At 34.3% G+C, this 22,092-nt stretch overlaps 1 protein-coding gene across 2 annotated transcripts in view; it reads right to left on the reverse strand.

The window, feature by feature from the left end:
• Positions 1-17,885: 17,885 nt before the first annotated feature.
• LOC144956281 (endoplasmic reticulum-Golgi intermediate compartment protein 3-like) overlaps positions 17,886-22,092 on the reverse strand; it is a 48,037-nt gene continuing 43,830 nt past the window's right edge. Inside the window, exons 12-13 of one of the 2 annotated variants that reach the window (XM_078886754.1) lie at positions 20,481-20,536; positions 17,886-18,106 (exon numbers count right to left, since the gene is read on the reverse strand). In XM_078886754.1, the coding sequence (XP_078742880.1) occupies positions 18,027-18,106; positions 20,481-20,536 (136 nt within the window). In that variant the 3' untranslated portion in view covers positions 17,886-18,026. The remainder of the gene's footprint in view (positions 18,107-20,480; positions 20,537-22,092) is intronic. The other variant, XM_078886755.1, reaches the window with a different exon arrangement.

A 22,092-nucleotide genomic window follows, 5' to 3' on the forward strand; every position in this document is an offset into this window, starting at 1 on the left:
ACACTAGATCACATAGCCATTAGACCACATAGCCATTAGACCACATAGACACTAGATCACATAGCCATTAGACCACATAGCCACTAGATCTCAAAGCTTCAGAGCCTGATCTTTCATTTGCCGTCTGCCAGTTTGATAGTAATAGTAATATTAATTACATACAAGTAGTGATTAACAGAAGCTTGGATCCTAGTCTACAAAAACCACCTCATTGCTTTTACCTTTACAGTTTCTTTTTTTGTTGTTGTTTTGTTTTGTTTTGTTTGTTTTTAGTTGAAACTGAAATAAAAGTAAATATGTTGCACGTTTCATTTTAAAAATTGGAATTATTGAAAGGGAGAGAACGGTAGGGGCTGCCTGGAGCCTGGGATTGTGAAAATACTAACGATAGAGTGAAAACGGAGAGGCTTCGTATGGGAACAGTACAGGCCACGCTAACATTTCATTCATACTCCAACCACCATTGAGTACAGACGATACAAGATATAGTGCATTTTATTTGTTTTCCTCGTCAATTTGTTTTATTTTCGTGCTGATGAAGGGTTTGTACCTTAAATGTCCATTGTCTGTATTGTTCCCATTCGAAGCCACTCCATTTTCACTATTTCTTTAGTAATTATTGAAGAGGTGATTTTTGTCATAACTGGATAATTTCTCTTTATGTTGCCATTTGAGTGCTCAAATATGAACTTGAAAATGTGTACATTTTTATTGAGGGGAATGTCTTACTCGTTTTAGTTTTTCACAAATTGGTAATCAACGACAAAAAAAACGACTCCCCAAAAAACATGTAGGTATATATTTCAAAATAAGAATCGTAATTGTGGATCTAATAAATCAAGCTTTCATGTTCAGAGTAAAATTGACAGTGAGACTAAAATGTATTATTTCGATTCAAATTTCAATAATTTTAATGGGGATCGCATCTCAAGCTTTCCTGTGAAATGCTCTCTTTCACATTCTCTTGCCGAAAATCTGTGACTTTCCATTTTCACCAATGCATGTTTAAGATCTGATGGTTGCACATTTATCATGTTAAAAAGAAATCAACAAAAATGAATTTTGTTTTTTTTTGTTTGAAGCTGTTATATTTAGACCTGTAAATGAGCTCTATAAAAATTGACTGAAACTCTTCTTCGTAATTCGTCGTAGCGGTAAAATCCAAAGAATCAAAATGAAAGGTAAACAGCAAGCTCACTTGAGCAAAGCAATGGCAGAAAACTAATTTGTGCGGGAATTAATTAGGCTAATTGCCATTGTTCCTTATAATTAGGTATCCAATCAGTGAAGAAACTTAGAAACGGTCAACCAGTTTGTTTACAACATGAGGTAATCGAGATGTGCTTGTAGCAATCATATAACTTTCGATTTGAAGGTGTCTACATAACGAACTTCCGGAGTTCGAATTTTTCTTTTTCATACTTTTCCTGTCCTTCAAGTAAATGTGGTCAATTTTGGCTTAGACGAAACAGTGAAATTTATTGCTCGGCGGCTCAGTTAAAATTGGCTACGACAGTTTTGGAAAGTGAAAAAATAATTTCACGAAGGCTGTGTGAAAATACACTGGGGTGTGTTCAGACACGGCAATTCTAAAAAGCGTTGCTTAGCCTTGGCAACTGGTTGGGGTTCCTACCTCCCATAGCGGGCAGGGAGGTACTTGCTGTGTCTTTTATCCCCTCTTATCTGTTTTCCAATTGCTTTCTGTCTTATTCTTGGAATGAGATTTTTTGGTTTTGTTCTGACCTTGGTCAGAGTCCTTGGCTGAGAGGGAAACAGTCGAATGTATAGTTATAGTTTTGGGAGATGATATTTTTTTCCTTGTAAATCATCTCTCTGTTGTTATGCATTGTATTATGTTTAGTTTACACATTGTATTATATGATTGGTAAACATTTGAGTGTATTCCTCTTAGTTGGGACCTGTGCTTGTGTCTGGATGAGACTTTTAGTGATCTCAAACTAAGTACTTTGATAGTGTGCTTTTGCAATCTACACCTGTTTCTTTTTTGAACCAATTCCCCTTTTTCTTCCCTTTTCTCAGATGCTTTATTGTAATTCTATAACTTTTTACTATCCCATTTTCTTTCTTTTTTACTGGTGCTGATATGTCCTTAATGTGTTGCAAGCGCCGTAAAACCCTTATTAACATAACATATTAACAAATTAGCTTTGGCAATATATCCAACGTTAATATAAACGGCCCATGAGCTATGCGTAGCGCTGTGGAACATTCCTAATTAACTTTACAGTACAGTCACTCGACTACGATTCATGAATTCTTTCTTTATTCAATTCTTTCTTCCCTTTTTTAAAATATTTGAATTTGACGAATTGACTGATTTCAGTTAATTGACTGAGAATTTACAGGTCTATATTCATTGTTGTACATTATTTTTACACAGCAGTCAACTGTCCTGATAAAATTGGGACTATCTTGATTTTTCAATCTGGAGACAAAATTAAAGAAGAAAAAAAATGGACTGTTTATATGTGTGGAAATGACTGTTGCATGTCCCATGATTATGCTTTTTTGACTAGCAAATTAAAAAAGAGGAACAGAAAAAGCTTCAAATCTAGATTATGTTATGTTTTGATAGTCCAAACATACTGTTGTTTAGGTCATGACCGATATTGTAAGGTTGTCCTGTTTTAGCTCTTTGAAAAGTTGGCCACTATGACCATTGTAATGACCTACATGTATGTATATATATATAAAATATATATATATATATAATATATATATATTATATATATATATATTATATATATATATATATATATATATATATATATATAAACATCATTATTTATCTATAAATTTTATATCTCTCTCTCTAATCACACTGAATAGAAATAGAACGTTTGTTGAGAATTATTTGTCACACATAGTCAAAGTGGATTCAGGACGGATAGGAGGAGTACTGCAGATGTAGTTTGGACCCAGAATCAGAAATGGCTTGCTGCGAAAAATAGAAATAGTCATAACTGGAATAGATATGTCTGCCACCTTCGATACTGTCAAGTGGGGTGACTTTGCCACTCAGGGTAACTTTGTCTCAACCGATTTGGAGCATTATGAATATTCTCTGGCTTGTTGCTGTTATATCCTTCATTAGGGGACTTGATTTTTAATCAAAAGAAATAACTGTTGCAAATCTAAGTACAATCTAATTTGTCCAAATCTATAGAGGTAAAATCACCCCTTAAGGCAAAGTGACCCCAGTTGACGATACCATCAATCGCTGATTGTTGTTAAAGATTATGGAAAGATTAATTCTGGAAGAAGTCAGATTAATCTGATTCCTAATAAGTGAAATAACGACCAGAGTAATCGATGCCTCAGGAGATAAATCATTCCTTGGCAACATCGGTACATCACCAGGAGATAGTTTGAGCGCTGTTTTGTTAATCCAAAAAATGCTTTAAAAGATGTGCGTATGTCTGCACCTTCGCCCCAAATACATATTGAAAACAACTCCCCCGTGGAAATACCATTCGCAGGTGGCATTGACTTTATTGGCCTCAAACAAGACACTGTAACAGACATTCAAGAAGTTTTACAAAAACACCAACTGTACGTGAATACTGACAAAACGGATGTTACATTACTGTCAAGGAAGGAAGATGGATGGAGAGCCACGAAAAAAGTAGGATCACTAATTGGAGATGAGGAAGACGTAAAGAACAGAAAAAGTTTATTGGGGTTCCTGACCTCCCATAGAGGGCAGGGAGGCTCTTACTGTGTCTTCTTCTATACCCCTATATATGTTTTCCAAAATGCTTTCTATCTTTGTCTTGGAATGAGATTACTTGGTTTTGTCCTGGCTCTGGCCGGATACCCTGTCTGGGAGGGAAACAGTCAAATGTATGGTTATTGTTTTGGGAGATGATATTTTTTTCCTTTTAAATCATCTCTCTGTTATGAATTGTTATATTTGTTATTTTGATTGTATAATGTAAATATTTTAGTGTATTCCTCTTAGTTGGATCTTGTGCTTGTGTTCAGGTGAGACTTATAGGTGATCTCAAACTTAGTACATTGACGTTATGCTCTTGGAATCTATACCTTTTCCCTATTTGTATCATTCCCCTTTGTCTTACTTTTTCTTTGGTGCTTTAATTGTAATTCTAGAACTTTTTACTATCCCATTTTCTTCCTTTTTACTGGTACTGATATGATCTAAATGTGTCGCAAGGGCCGTAAAACCCTTAAAAACATAAACAAAAAGGTTAATGGGGGTTGTGCTATTCAAATTATTAAATATGTGGATGAGAAAAGACTTACTTATCCGAACCGGTGACCAGCTGAGCTATAGCCCTTCTGTCTTGTTTAGAAAAGATAAAAGAAGAATGAACACTAAAATTATACATAATCCTCGTATAATCAGTGCTTCTGAACAACTGTGGAACATGGGTACTAACCGGAACAGAAGAGCAAAGATTAGACAGATTCCATAGAAAGCAGTTTAAAAGTCTTGAATATAGATTCCCCACAAAAATAAGCAATAAAAAAATACTGTACGAAAAGTGTAATGAAAGACCCCTATCCATTCAAATCGTGGAGGCAAGATGGTGGCTTTTTGGACATATACTCAGAAGAGATAAAAATATACTAGCTAATAATATTGGATGATTAGGAAGCCAAGTCAAGTCAAGTCATATTTATTCAGCATTTCTCCAAATAGGAGATAAACTCAGTCATTTTTTAGTATAACTTGCAAACAATCTTTTTATTTGCGTCATTGACGTTTTTGCGTTTGCTTTTGTTATTTTGGCCAGTTAAATTCATCATCTGAGCAAAGCTGGAGTCTTTTGTTTCGTCAAAAAATATGCTCGTGGTTTTTAAGTTTTTGCAAGAAAATGTAAATAAAGGTGTTTTTAACAAATTTTTTACTCGTGTAAATTTGTATAAACATTTTTAAAAATAATTTTAAAAAATTTTTTGGTTTATTTATTAAATAGAAAACAGATATCCAATACATTAATGATCGTTTCAGCCTTTATTTTACTCCTTAGATAGGAGACCTGAAAACCTGCTCACTTATTTACGAACTGATAGCATTGAAAGTGTCATCAAACGCCCTGAATTGAAACAAATAAAACAATATAACTTAATTTACAAAAAATTGTCTCATGCCTTCATCTGTTAATCTTCTGTACAGTGACTGGGTATGAAAAGATTCCACCATCTTGGATGGAGTCTTATTTTGACCTTCCACAGTGGGGAAAGAGGTCACTTGCTTTGTCTTCTATCCTCTTATGCACGTTTTCGAGCTTGCTCTCTGTCTTTTGTCTTGAAATGAGTTTACATATTTGATTTTGTCCTGGCCCTGGCCAAGTCTTTGGCCAGGAGGGAACCAGTCAAATGTATACTGTATAGTATTAGTTTTGGGAGATCCTTGTAAATCATTATTGTCATAGTTAAAAAAAAATTATTATTCTGAATATATTTTGTAAACATTTGAATGTATTCCTCTCAGTGGTATCCTCTGCTGGTGCCTGGATGAGACTTTTACTTTTAGGTGATCTGAAACTAAGTACACTGATAATGGTATGCTCTTGGAATCCACAACTACTATTATTTGAACCAGTCTCCTTTGTCTTACTCTTTCTTGTGTGCCTGGGTGGGGATCCTGACCTCCCATAGCGGACAGGTAGGTACATACTGTGTCTTCTATCCCCTTATATCTGTTTTCCAACATGCTTTCTGTCTTTGTCTTGGAATGAGATTACTTGGTTTTTTCCTGGCCCTGGTCGGAGTCCTGGCTGGGAGGGAAACAGTCAAATGCATAGTTATTGTTTTGGGAGATGATATTTTTTTCCTTGTAAATCATCTCTCTGTTATGTATTATTACATTTGTTATTTTTAATGTATAATGTAAGCATTTGAGTGTATTCCTCTTTGTTGGATTTTGTGCTTGTGTCCGGATGAGACATAGGTGATCTCAAACTAAGTACATTGGTGGTATGATCTTGGATTCTACATCTGATCCCTATTTGTTCCCAGTTCCCCTTTGTCTTACTTTCTCTTGGCTGCTTTAATTGTAATTCTAGAACTTTTTACTATCCCATTTTCTTCCTTTTTACTGGCGCTGATATGACCCTAATGTGTTGCAAGCGCCGTATAAAATCCCTAAAAAAAAACAAAAAAATGTGCTTTTACCTGTAATTCAAGTAAATCTATAATTTTTGGACCCTCCCTCCTTCCTTTTTACTGGTACTGATATGATGACCTAAATGTGTCGCAAATGCTGTAAAACCCTGAAAAAACAAACATTCTGCTATCGCTTAACTCAAATTGACATACACTCCAGCACGATTTCCTCGAACATTCGGTTTCCCTGAACTCATTCGAATGTCCAGAATTTTTTCCTTATTGTTCTTTCTTTTCGTTCCATTCTTTCCTTGAACTAATTTTTACCTCGAACACGATTTCCTCTGACTAATTTCACCCAGTCAACATAAGAAAAATGATTTAATTACTTAAATGTTTTTTTATGCGCCCGGTGATTAGGACCACTGATGACTTACTGTGACATTGACCGTTACTGTTACTTAATGTGTGTATATGTCTATACCACATATATGTGTGTATAAAGTATGACACACAAGCAGACACTCACCCACACATCACCGTTTCACATAAAAGGCACCTCTCTGCTTTTTCTTACCATTTCGCCATTGGTTCCAATTTCAATGCCCCGTGCCATGATTATGGACTACCACGGTAAATGAATGTTGTGATGCAGTAACACCCCCCCCCCCCCCCCCCCCCCCCCCCCCCCCCCCCCACTTCCAGACACACATGTACAAACACCAACCCCTTATGACAAATCAATAAATTAAATAATAATTAAGTTCTCTTTATTTATCCTCAAGCACAAATCATCCAAGGGAAGACTAGAATAACCCAGGTGTTGTATTTGTATCCGCAACACATCGCCGAGATCCATCTTGAGATTTTTTTCTGACACCCCCTGTCCACCCAGCAGTGATTAGGATTAGGTAACTGGGTCTGTTACTAACATTAGATCTGGTAGGCAGTACTTTGCAATAGAGTAGCATCCTATCCAAAGGATAGCAAGCAATTGTTATTGTTCATTTCACACTATAGAAACTGAGATAAACTCAGACAGCATGGGCCTAATGGTTCTGACGGACTACTGGATAGGGGTTCCTGACCTCCCATAGCGGGCAAGGAGGTACTTACTGTGTCTTCTATCCCCCTATATCTGTTTGTCAACTTGCTTTTTGACTTTGTCTTGGAATGAGATTACTTAGTTTTGTCCTGGCCCTGGCCGGATGCCTGTGCTGAGAGGGAAAGTCAAATGTATAGAGATCTTTGGTAGATAATACTTTTTTCTTTGTAAATCATCTCTCTGACTGCTATGCACTTTATTATGTTTTGTTTGCATATTATATATGACTTGTAAACATTTGAGTGTATTCCTATTAGTAGGGACCTATGCTTGTTCTGGAAGAGACTTTTAGGTGATCTCAAACTAAGTACTTTGAGAATGTGCTCTTGGAATCCACATATGTATCCTATTTAAACCAAATTCCCTTTGTCTTACCTTTTCTTGGGTGCTTTCATTGTAATTATAGAACTTTTTACTATTCCATTTTCTTCCTTTTTACTGGCACTGATATGACCTTGATGTGTTGCAAGTGGCGTAAAACCCTTAAAATCAATTTAAAAAACAAACTCTGACGGACTACTGTAGGAGACTTGAGTTTTGGAACTAGAAAATAAAACTGCCTAAGGGAGCCAGTCAAAATACAACGAGAATAAGTTTTTATGTTTTTAAGTTTTTAAGGGTTTTACGGCGCTTGCAACACATTAAGGTCATATCAGCGCCAGTAAAAAGGAAGAAAATGGGATAGTAAAAAGATCTAGAATTACAATTAAAGCACTAAAGAAAAGGTAAGACAAAGGGGAATTGGTTCAAATAGAGAACAGGTGTAGATTCCAAGAGCACACTGTCAAAGTACTTAGTTTGAGATCACCTAAAAATCTCATCCAGACACAAGCACAGGTCCCAACTAAGAGGAATACACTCAAATGTTTACCAATCCTATAATATAATATGTAAACTAAAGATAATACAATGCATAACAGAGAGATGATTTACAAGGAAAAAAATATAATCTCCCAAAACTATAACTATACATTCGACTATATCCCTCCTAGCTAAGGAACTCCGGCAAGATGACAAAACCAAGTAATCTCATTCCAAGACAATGACAGGAAACAATTGAAAAACAGGTACAGGGGGACAGAAGACACAGTAAGTACCTCCCTGCCCACTATAGGAGGTCGGAACAACGAGAATAAATAACTAGGGCAATATCCAAGGTATTCCAAGTCAACAGTCACACTGAACATTAGGACAAAACATGGCATCTGTTAGTGTTAGGCCATATCACAAATATATATTTTTTTGACAGAGACGACATTGTTAGTGGCCAAGTATTCATTTTTATACCTGAGTTCAGAGAGAGACTATGAGTAAAGAGCCTTCTCCAAGGACTCAACTATGCGCCATTCAAAGTACGATTCGAACACTGAACCTTCAGATCTGAAGGTGAGTATCGTATCGCAAGGCCACACAGTCGCACATGAATATAAATAAGGAGTAAATATGCCTCATAAAGTAAAACAATACACAAACATCAATACAGCGTTTCGGCCTTTGGCGTTTGTCGGGCGAAAGACAAAACATGCACATAATGATGAGATAAAAATGAAATTACATTCATCATTCATAGAATGAAATCCAATTATGAAGGAAAAAATTAGTGGGGATGGCGGGAGTGACTGAAAAAGAGAAAAAGTTGTGTGTGCATGGGAGAATAAAAACAGAGAGCGAGAATAAAAAGTGTAAGATGGTTGAGATATATACAAGATTGAACAGATAATCAATTCGATAAAACCCAAATTAAAACGTTATTCATAATTTTTTAATGGAATATGCAAGATGATTATTTATATAAATTAAGAAGAAATTACCTTAGCAAAACCAGAAAGTAAGGAGAAAAAAAAGGTAGGGGGGGGGGGGGAGATATGTGAAGAGGAAGAAAGGGAATACAAGACAGGAGTTAATCATTAAAATCAGGGGATGATTTTGATTCTTATTTATGCTAAAATCGACCTCACCAGCATTCAAGAACACAATTTGAGGTAACTGTGTGCCACCGTAGCTTTTATTAATTTAGAACCTGACACTGCCTAAAAAAATACATCACAATCCATGGCAATGATAACCAAAAAAGAAGTGATAGTGAGTAGTAGTTGTAACTAGTGGCTTAGGAAACAAGAAATCCCATTATCATTGGAAAATGAAAATGTTGCCGTTTGAAGCTCGAAGATATAAATAACCATAGGTAACTGAATTGGTGGAAGCTTCGATTTAATCAATGAAAACAGATAATCTGGATGTTTCGGGTTTCCCCTTTATCAACAAATCACAATAAAAGAAACACTAAAGATGAATTAGAGCTGTGAGAATGAACACATTATCTATCTTCTTCGATTACATTTCAGCTTCCATTCAGTTTCCTGTTGTTCTTTATCCCATTGTCATTCGATGATTTAGTGAATACAACTCAATTTTCCCTTTCATTTGTATCGTGACATCATTTTTTTTGTCTGTGTCAGACTATGAATTATCTCAGAAAAAGTGTGGAGTGGGCACTTAATATCATTAATGACGAGATAATATAGGGTATGGAGAAGTGCCAGATGAAAACAGAAAAAAAGTTCATGGTGTCAGAGCCAAATGACATTCATGGCACATCTGCCTGGCTGAGATAGAGAGATCAGCGAGAATGGCAGTGTTTGGATGACTTTGTGGCTAGTGCGACTGCTCCCCCCCTCCCCCCTCTCTCTTTCTCTCTCAGCCAGGCGGATGGTGCCATGTCAGTTAGATCCCAAGTTTGGCTCTGACACAGTGAAATTTTTATTCTCTGTTTTCATCTGGCACTTCTCCATACCCTGTATTTCTCATTGTTGCGAAGGCTAAAGGGTCACACTCACACAGTCATTAAATTTGCATCATTAGAAGAAAGGTGTTTAATCCGTTACAAAAACAATGACAAAACGCCTTTGTGCAGTGGAAATATAATTCTTAAAAACCTGACGGGAAAAAAAAAAATAAACAAAACAAAAGAAAAAAAACCCCAACAAAATCTATAGTATGCTTTCAAAAAGATTTGTTCTGACCCAACAAACTCAGGTTGGAAAATAGACCATTTACAAATTACAGTACGTACATTATTAAACTTATCTTTTAATAAAACAGTTTTAAGCTCTGCTTTCAATATCCCATTGGTTTCTTGAGCAAAAATTTAAATTCCAATTGCTTTTTTTGGCACTGTATTGTACTTCACACCTGGGTTATTTTGACCTTTAATTTTGATCTTATCAGCGGATGCTCCAGATGAATTTCTGCACTGAATGAGAATGGATAGATAGAATTTTCTTTTGTATCTAATATATTTATTCATCATTTTATTTATTTTCACTACTTTCAGCAATCTACAAAAAATATGTTCATTTTTAAATGGATGTCAATAATGTTGATGACTTGAATGAGTGGATATTCAATTCCATAATATCAATCAGCTGTTTAAACAGACATTCATTTAATTTTTAGATAATTTAAAATGTGATAGGCTGAAGAAATTTATTATACATTTTTAAAGAGAATTCTAAAAATTACAGGATCCAAATGATGTGATACATTTCATCGAATGGAAGAACAACATTTGAATATAAACATAGGATGTACTAAAGCCAATTAAATATATATACATACATGAATAAAAGTAAAAGAGATAAATCAAAATATCGTAAATATTCAAAGACTTCATCCAGTGTGCATAGGAGTAGGAATAAGAAAGAATAAAAAAAAGAAAATAAAAAGAGAAGATATAAATAGATTTATTTAATATGAATTGTTAATAAATAAAACAACTTAGATTTTATTCGTACCACTCGAGAGGGGTGCCATTTTCTTTACTGTTTTTTTTTTCTCCTCCTTTAAAAAAAACCAACTGTTGTTACAAATTCTATGATCATGTACGTAAATAGTTTTCTTTAAAAACTAAAGTAGCATATGATTCAACTTGCTTCAACTTCAAGTCAACATTATGTTTACAGTCCTGAACGAGGAATGTCCAAAAAAACAAACAAACTGGAAATGGACGTATCTTTTGAACAAAAAAAATCATATTTTCTATCTGTAGAGATAAAAACAAAGAAATTTTAATTTTCTTCCTTGCTGTGAAATTTTAGTAGCATCAATTACCGCCATAGTAAATGCTGTTGTTTGTAATACGGCAGCCTCAATTACAGAATGATCAAAACTGGAGGTCAGGGCTGTTGATGTGCGGCTATGTGGTCAAGTGGTATGACTCACCTTCAGACTGGAAGGTCCAGGGTTCAAGACCTGCTCTCAGTGACGCATAGTCGAGTTATTGGAAAAGACTCTTTACTCACATTCTCCCTACGTACTCAGATGTAAAATGAGTACCTGGCTGTTAACAGCGTTGTCTGATGGAAAAAAAAACAATGTTTTTCCTTTTATCTCTAATTTTTTAATTCAATAGGAATTTGATGTTACATTAACGCACTCATATTAACTGGAGCGAAGCCCCATCCTCAACATTGCTGACTCCTTATAAAAGTGTCAGTTTGAAAGAAATCTCAATTTAATTTAAGATGAATCTTAGTTTTGATGTTATTGAATCCAGGTCACAATATCAAAATGCGGATGTCACATCCACAGAAATACTCAATTTGGTTGAGACAGTCAAGGACAGGATGTGTAAAAAATATCATTAAAAAAAACAAACAAACATAAAAATGCTTTAAAACAAAACAAAACAAAACAACAAAAACCAAAACCAAATATAATATAAAAAGGATAATAAATAATAAAAAATGGTAAAATCTTTCAAGAAAAAAATAAGTAGATGTAGAAGAAACCAATAATAATATTGTCCCAAATTACAATGTCGAAAGATTATAAATTATAAACCTTACAACCTCCTTTAAAAAGATATTCATAATTTCACAGACTGCAAGGCAATGGGTAATGGAAATGTTGCTGATTGAAGCTCGTGTACAACGTCATTCTCACATCCCTCATTCGTCTGTTGTGTTTCTTTCATCATATTTTGTTGATAAAGGGGAAACCAAAAATGTCCACATTATCTGTTTTTGTTGAATAAATTGAATTTTCCATCTAAGTTCCTATTGTTATTTAGACTGCAGTGTTAAAATGAGCGAAACAGCAGGCTGGAGAGTTGCGGTTCAGTTTGATTTTCAAAGCATTGAAGGTCGCTCAAGTAACGACAGTGCAATTCTTGTCAAGACTAATGTATCTTAATCTTATAAAATTGGCAAATATACATTTTTCTACTCAGCACCGCGGTACTGGCATTCTCTAACTTAACATTTCAGGCAAAATGACAATATGGACACCTTCAAATGTAGATTGAAATATTTATTATCTTTTTACTTTGTAATTCTTGTGTGATTTTCAAAATTCTATTTAATTTAGAATGGTCTAGTGCTTGTTAATTGATGTTTGAAGGATGAAGATGAGCGCGAAAAAACATTATTATATCTGAGAGAGAGAGAGAGAGAGAGAGAGAGAGAGAGAGAGAGAGAGAGAGAGAGAGAGAGAGAGAGAGAGAGAGAGAGAGAGAGAGAGAGAGAGAGAGAGAGAGAGAGAAGAGAGAGAGAGAGAGAGAGAGAGAGAGAGAGAGAGAGAGAGAGAGAGAGAGAGAGAGAGAAGAGAAGAGAGAGAGAGAGAAGAGAAGAGAGAGAGAGAGAGAGAGAGAGAGAGAGAGAGAGAGAGAGAGAAAGATTGAGTTTGTACAGACCGGGAAAGGCACTTTATAGATTAGTGTAATTTATTATTATTATTATTATTATTATTATTAGTATTATTAAGGAAGGAAATTGAGGTCACTCAGCTCTTTGTTATTGTTTTTAGCCAGCCATTTTTATGAGTAGTACTCACTAAATTGTATCAATCAGATCATGGACGTTTAAAAGGTTAAACAGTTTTGTGTGTTGGTATGTAATGTCCGTCTACCAGATGCTGTGAGGTTTTAAACCAAATGCATATCATAGCAGGCCTTAATTTAGACAAACAATTATGTGAGAGGATTTGGAGTAAAAATCTGAAAATGTCAAAATATCTATTTGTGAAACGCTGTTAAATTCCAACTTTCCCTAATGTTGCTTTTAGTGAGATAAGTAATAATATTAATAATAATAATAATAATAATAATAATAATAATAATAGTAACAATAATAATAATAATGATAATAATAATAATAATAATAATAATAATAATAATAATAATAATAATAATAATAATAATAATTAGTAATAATAAACATGGTAAATGAATGAATGACAATTTATAAATAACAGGTGGCTTGGACATCATGCCGGTACAGCAATAAGTGATTTACTTGTACTCAATAGGCAGGTTGGTCCATTGCATTGATTTTCTCACAACCAAAATAAAATGGCTGGAGCCTACCGTGAAAGAATAAATTTATTTACAAATCAATGACATCTGTCTCAAACCATTCAACTGAAGAAAAACGTGAATATGAAAGGGATAAAGATATAAAAATTCCCTTCATTTGTCCCCAATATTTATCGACGTAATAATAATATAAATAATAGACCCAACTACCCAAACATTGCTGGGTGAACATAAGGGGGGAGAAAGAAATCTCGACTACATCCAGAATTGACCTCAGTACCTTTACTTGTGAAGCAAGAGCTCTACCAAATGAGCTATCGGGACCCCCAAATAAGACGACTGTACACATTACATGCAAAAATCATTTCACAGAGCGAAATGAAATCTATGATTAAAAATATAATGCGTCATTCGTAATTACATGAAACTAAAACAAGTGTCAATCCTCACAGCCTTCATTAAAACTAGATGGTGATGAGTCGTAATCTTATTATTTATTTTTAAGGGTTTTACAGCGCTTGCAACACATTAAGGTCATATCAGCGCCAGTAAAAAGGAAGAAAATGGGATAGTAAAAAGTTCTAGAATTACAATTAAAGCACAAAAGAAAAGGTATGACAAAGGGGAATTGGTTCAAATAGGGAACATATGTAGATTCCAAGAGCACATCGTCAAAGTACTTAGTTTGAGATCACCTAAAAGTCTCATCCAGACACAAGCACAGGTCCCAACTAAGAGGAATACACTCAAATGTTTACCAATCATATAATATAATATGTAAACTAAACATATTACAATGCATAACAGAGAGATGATTTACAAGGAAAAAAATATCATCTCCCAAAACTATAACTATACATTCGGCTGTTTCCCTCCCAGCCAATGAACTCCGGCAAGGATCAGGACAAAACTAAGTAATCCCATTCCAAGACAATGACAGGAAACAATTGGAAAACGGGTATGGGGGGATAGAAGACACAGCATGTACCTCCCTGCCCACTATGGGAGGTCAGGATCCCCACCCAGGAGTCGTAATCTGGCTCAATGAGAAAATAGTAAATAATATCAGAGCTGCAAACTATACTGATAAAATTGGGACCCATCTTGAGTCGCCAATCTGAGAAAAACTTACAGAAAAAGTCATTGGACTGTTAATGTTATCTCTCTTATAACCGACAATTTTCAAGATTTTTACTGAAAAGTCATAGCGACCTAACAAATAAATTGTATTTTTAAACTTTAATCTAAAAGCAACAATAAGTACCGACATACTACGCATAATTTTGGTGAGTAAATCAAGCTTTACAAAACAGAATTAATTTCTTGTAAACATAATAAAGATTTTTCGTCAAATTTTGAGATTTAAAATCAAATCGGAATTAGAAAAAAACCCGTTGTTCGTGTCGAATTTGACGATTTTCCTACAGTTGGTAAGGAAAGGGTTAATGTGTATGGAAATAACCCCTGCATGTCCCAGGATTGGGATTTTTGTGACCAGTAAATTAAAACAATGTTTAGAAAATCTCTAAATCAAGATTACATCACATAACAATCCAAATATACAGCTGATTTGGGTCATGACGATACTCAACTTGATATTTTCAAATTTGTTTCAACGTATTTCCTTATACCTATTTCTATCCATTTTGCAATTTGTCAAAAAGTTCAGGCCCTGTTGGAAAGAAAATTTCTCTCTCTCTCTCTCTTGTTGTAGTCAGCATAAAAATGCAAAGACAGTCTCAATATCAATTCAATGAGCTGTAACCCAAATTATTGTGCTCTCATTGTTGTTGTGGAAATATTCTCAAAGCAACAAAAAACTGTGTCCATAACAACAGCGTTAAAACAAACCCATAATTGCATGAAATGTGAATCACTGCCTCCATCTGGTATGGCGTCGGGTGAACTAGTAGCCCAAAGGTCAATTTAATGTCAAGAGTGATCGTAAAGATAAGATCTTAAGTTTTTCACACTTTCAAATACTAAACACATTATATAAAAAGAAACAAACCCACAACAATCAATCTGAGCCAAATGTTTTGGCAACAAATGCAATTTCAGCATCAACATCATTGTAACATAATAATACTATTTGAGGCTGTGAGTCGCACAGGTTAAAAATTCATAATTTTTTTTCATAAAAATAATAAAATGGAAGAGGAGCTTCAATTAAGTTATGAGGACAGATGATGTGGACATTTCGGGTTCCCCCTTTGTCAACAAAACGCGGTGAATGAGACACCAAAGACGAAAGATTCCCAAACTTCTTTATTATTTTGTTCATCACTGTATTGGATTCAAGTTTTCAAGTTTTTATTCTGTGCGAGCACCAGCACCTTTCCATTTACTTATTCTGGCATGGCAGTTTTTTTCATCGCTTGTGGCCTCAAAATATCACTGATTTGCATTGCGGCTGCAAAATCTGCAAGTTTTTGGGGAAATTTTTGGTAATTTTCGAGATTTTGCAAAGAAAAAACAAAAACAAAAACAAAAGAATACAAAACAATAATAATAATAATAATAATAATAATAATAATAATAATAATAATAATAATAATAATAATTATAATAATAATAATAATAATACTAATAATGAAAAAATTAATAAATTAAAAAAAAGACGAATTTTTTTTCTTTTAATTTGATAGCTCGTGTAGAACGTGAAAGATAATTAATCAAGAGTAGCTCCTTTTTTACTATCTCATTTTCTTCCTTTTTATTGAGGCTGATATGACCATACATTTGTTGCAAGTGCTGCGAAACCCTTAAAAACAAAACACATTTCTCTTTCATGAACTAATTATGGGCTTTTAGGAAAACTAATCTCAGTTTTTTGCAAATTTTGCTGTTTTTAGCTTGCAAAAAACTGCCATGTCAACACATTTGTATTCTATAAGAAAAAACAAACCTATAATTACTAGCATTATTCACAGTAGTTGAAATCATACCCGCCTACTTGAAAATTTCTAAATCAGAAACCAACACAAAATTAATCATAAATAAATGGTAAAATTTCAGTAATACTCAGACCTGCAAACTACTATGAATATTTCGTAGAACTACGGATTTTTCGGGTCCTAATTGACAATTGTATAAATATCTTTAATTCAATAAACTTTTTGAAAACAAAGTTTTGTTGCCAGAGTTAGTGTATATATTAGGGTTTAAAGCATTAACGTAATGTATTTAAAAATAAATTGGTAATTTTCAAAAAGCAGCTTTAATGTCTAATGTGTTATTATGCCTGTAAGAATTTTTCCAATTTCAAGTAGACAGGTCTACTAACCAAACAAATAAAAGCGAAATGCTGCTTACACTTACACCTCGTTAAATAAATTTTGTTGTTGACGGCCAACTTTGCGAGTTAGCTATCACAGGCGTGAATTAAGCAGTAGCCTTTATGGGAACTTTAAAAAAAAAGTAAAACTGTAGTAACTTAAAAAAAATTTTTTTCTCTCTAACGGTGAGACCAAATTGCTGTAAAATCAAAATCCGTAATATTCCTTCCATTTCTGTAAGTTTGTAAAATGTCTCCTAGTTTCTGTAACAATTACGGACGATCCGTAAAAGTAGGCAGGCATGTAAAGGATTTTTAAAATTTGAAATTGTAAGCTCTGATAGATTACCGAAAATCTACAACTTCTATATCTTAATATTGAGAAAAGATTAATAATTTGATGCATTTTATATTCCAATGTTTGGATTTCCATTTTGTCACTGGACAATGCACAGGTTGCTGCTTGAAGATCGAAAAAATAAATAACAATAGTTAGATGGAATGGACGCTTCAATTTAAATTTTAATTAACAAAAGAAGTTAATAATAATAATAATAATTTATAAAAAAATATAATAAAAAAAAAAAATAATAAGCTTAATTCCATAGCGCCTTTCATCGAAACCTCAAAGCGCTTTTAAAAAAAAAGGACATTGTTTACCCAGGTAACTATAACTATAATGTTGCAAGTCCAAATCAACCAAAATATCAAAACAATTAAGAGCATAAAGCAGGCATCAAAAACATCATAATGTGGACGTTTCAGGTTTTCTTTTCCCCTAGGTCAACGAAACAAGATGAATGAAACACTAAAGACGAATGAGAGAATGGCCTCGTTTAAGACCTCAACAGTCAGTAACAATAACAAGGCCATATTGTGCTATGACACTCGCTTTCAGATCAGAAGGTCCTGGGTTCGAGACTCACTCAGCGCATAGTTGAGTCCTTGGGAAAAGACTCTTTACTCACATTCTCTCACCGTACTCAGGTGTAAAATGAGTACCTGGCTGTTAACAGTGTTGTCTCTGTCTGAAGTGTTGCTGTTGTCTAAGGATCATTTGTAAAGCGCTTTGAGCATGTTTAGTGGATATTGTGCAATTAGTGGTTAGGAGAAACCACATTATCTGTCTTTATTACTTAAATTGAAGTTTCCAATCCATTTGACTATTGATATTCATTTTGTCAGTGAACATTTTAATGTAAAGAAAAGCTAAATCTAATCAACGTAATATAGAGTCATCAAGAGGCTTTTCCCAGTTCAATCTTTTTGGCTATGGCCTTGGACGAGTGGTAAATCAATGAGTCTATTAATCCAGCAACTGGGGATGAAAGAATAATAAGAAGGTGGTGGTGAAATGCATACATGATAGTGATAGCAATGGAAAAGTTAAAACGTCACTGGAGCAAGACAGGAAGGGAAGCTAGTATTAATATTTCATTGATATTTCACACGAGAGTCGCAACTGCACTCCGCTGGATGGCTGATGACAAAAGACGAAGAGGCAGGCACATAGAAATCTGAAGAAGATCCATGGATAAGTAGCTGAAGGAGACCTGGAATAACGTCGGTGTCCATGCAACCGACAGACATAAAAGGTAGATGCCTTATGTGCCTCACAGATAGATGAGGATTAAGTAAGTAAGCCACGCGAGTCAATTGTTACGTCACCAAATATGTTTGAGAGATAAGGGGGCAGGGGAGGAATATGCTTGTTTACTAGGGTCATCTAATAGGGATAAGTAAGATGAAAAAATACACATGAAATGATAAAGAGGTAAATAATAAAATAAATATATAAATAACTTTTTAAAATAATAATACTGATGATGATAAATAAATTATAAAAATATCCCCAAAAAACATCAACATCATCATCATGGCTTATCCCTCCAGGACGTGGCCTCCGCAATACGCTTCAACAGTCGTGACGTCACTTCCCTCATAATGACGCATGGTAACTTAGTAACTGGCTCTAAACTATCGGAACAATGGCGGATATCCTTATGAAATATTTCTCCTACAAGCATAAAAGGTATACAGAGGAAAAAAAACATTATAAATCTGATCATGTTTTGACTTTTACCCATTCTGATCACAAGACATACGAAAAGTTCTAGCCAGCATGAAGAATAAAAAGTACACATTTTCTTTGTTTAGAACCACGATGGCCGCCGTTGCTGGGCGACGTGACATCAGACTATTAAATCTAATTGCCAACCAAAACAAGCATCTATCCTGTGCCATCTTTCCACATTCAGTCATTGGCTTATTCATCCATTCACTGATGTCTTGTGACCATCTTCTTCTTGGTCTCCCTCTCCCTCTTTTACCCTCCACAATACCTTCTAGATGAAATTTTTCAAGGGTGTCATGTTTCTTGATATGTCAAAAAAAAAAAAAAAGACAAGTTTTAGTTTCTGTATCATCATGATGATAATATGGATCCCCAATGCCTAAGGACTCTTTCACATTTTTGTTAGTTTCCTTTACTGTCCACGGGATGCGGGAGAATTTTCTGGTAGCATTTCAATTCAAATGCATTAATTTTATTCTCATCGTTTTTTTGTGATAGTCCATGATTTACATCCATATAATGCTGATGGAAATATGCATGTTCTTACTATTTTCATTTTCAGTTGGGTTCTTCACTTTTCCATAATATCATCATTTGTTGTCATCAATTTTGTTTGGGTAAATGTTATCCCCCTTCGATATAACGGGTTCAATTTTCCATTTGTCTCAATTCTTACCCCAAGATACAAAATTGTTGACATTCTCCAGTTTGAGCTTTTGGACTTTTATCAGCGTCCATTACTTTGGTATTTTTTAGCATTTAGGAGCAGGTCTTTGTCCTCACTATGTTGTTTTATGGATTGCACTAGCCTGTCTAATCCAGGCATATCTCAGATCTAGGATTGGCTTGCCATTTAATTTTGGTGCACTGTAGTTTTGTTCAGTCTCATCATCTATGACCCCTCTCATGATAGATTCAGTGTAGGGGCTGAAAAGAGAAGGAGACAGGATGCAGCCTTGCCTCACTCCCCTTTTGACAGGAAACCATGCGGATAGTCCATGTTCAAGACGAACAGAAGCAGACTAATTAAGGTATAAATTTGAGATCAGGTTCACAATTTTGTAATGGCAGTTCATTTCTTTTAAAGTGTTAAATCATTTTTGAGTGGTTCTCATAATCGAAGGCTTTAGTGTAGTCAATGAAGCACTTGTGTAGATTTGTGTTTGCTTCTCTAAATTTTCTACCGGAGCACGAATGTTGAATTATATATATATATATATATGTATATATATATATATTATATATATATATATATATATATATATATATATATATATATATATATATATATATATATATATATATATTTATATATATATGTATATATATATATATATATATATATATATATATATATATATATATATATATATTTATATATAAGTTTTTTAAAACGAACAAAAAACGAAAAATATTATAATCAATTAAAAAAAATAAGTGGATAAAAGTTATCAAATATTGAAAAAAAGATAAAATAAGAAGACAATGGATATACAGCTAATAATAAAGAAAAAAGTAAACTAAAAAAGAAATGACAGCACATTTTGGATGTCTCTCATTCCTGAGGTTAGTTTTTAAAAAAAAAAAAAAAGTAAGATAGAAATTAGATATTCGATACCTGTAAAAATTCCTCCAATGATGGCACAGATTCCAGTCAAAAAATGCATGAAAGACCTGAAAATCAAATCAGAAAATGTGATGATGTATACATTAACCCCCAGTGTGCGGCCCTTAAAATTTATGACAATACCATGTTTTTCTTAAATATCCATTTAACATTTTAAAGCTAAACTTAAGTGGGGACCTTTTGTAATATTATTTGTCCGATTGAGGTTGGAAATATCTTTCTATATTAATGTCATAAAACTAAATTTTTTTTCTCTTTAAATTGAGTTTTTATATAGCGCAATATCCACTAAATGTGCTCAAAATGCTTTACAAGGGGTCTCTGGTCTATAGCAACATTTAACATTTAGGACGGGACATGACGCCTGTTAGGCGATATTACATTGATTTCAGACAGACACAACACTGATAACGGCCAGGTACTCATTTTATACCTGAGTACAGTGAGAGAATGTGAGTAAAGAGCCTTCCCCAAGGATTCAACTATGCACCGAATGAGGCTGGAACACAGGACCTTCCAATCTGTAAGCGAGTGTCATACCACTAGACAACATAACCGTACTAGTGACAATTATTTGAAGGGGACAATTTTTTTTGTAAAGAATTATAAAGTCTAGCTGTAATCAAACTACTCATTTTTCGTAATATACAATGCTGTTAACAGCCAGATACTCAGTTCTAAACCTGAATAATGTGACAGAATTTGAGTAAAGAGCCTTTTCCAACAATGAGTCGCTCAGAGCAAAGCCATCGTTAAGTTATAGCCTGACACTAAGACCCAAAAAGACTGGTCTTTTGACGTCATTATTTGGTTTTTGCATCGCCTAGTGAGTTGTCGTTAGTAGAGCTCATGGAAACAAGTGGTCCCATTGCTAGACCTATTGAATACAACTCATGATTTGTTTTCTTTTGTGGCCAAAGACTGGTATTTTGACGTCAATTTTTGGTCAGTGTCAGGCTATAAGTTTACGATGGCTAAGGTCAGAGTGGGACTCAAACCCTGTAAACTTCCGGTCAGGAAGCGAGTGCCATACCACGTGGCCACAAAGCTACCCAACATCATACCAGATTGATTTGGTGGATCACATATTATTAGGTCAATGCATTGATTATAGATTCTGTCCCTTAGTTGTGTCCAAACACTGAACACTATTAAGAGGACATCACACATGTAAGGACTATTTTTTTCGGGGGGGGGGGGGGGGGGGGGGGAAGGAGGGAGCTCAATGGTTTCTTGGAGTGAACAAAACTCACAAAATCACACAATGCAAGCGCCGTAAAACCCTTAAAAAAAAGATTTTTTAAATGAAAAGAATTACACAATTCATTAAAATAACAAGCTACAACGCTGAGATACCAGTCCCGTGTGGAAGGTCATTGTAATAACCAGTAGAATTTTGAACAATCAAAACATGGAATTTGTGACACACCTTCACACGTGGTTTGACAAGCATAGCTGTTTGTTTATAAACAATAACTTGAATGAAATCGACCTCTCTCTGATCGTTGTTATTGTTTTTATACCGCCAGATGAGTGATACGATTTTCTCGATCATATTAGAAACATTTGAATTTACACATAGTTTTCTGTGTTGGTTCTATTG

This window comes from Berghia stephanieae, chromosome 11 (assembly GCF_034508935.2).
Source record: "Berghia stephanieae isolate SIO BIC M18660-M18661 chromosome 11, UCSD_Bste_1.3, whole genome shotgun sequence".
Lineage (NCBI taxonomy): Eukaryota > Metazoa > Mollusca > Gastropoda > Nudibranchia > Aeolidiidae > Berghia > Berghia stephanieae.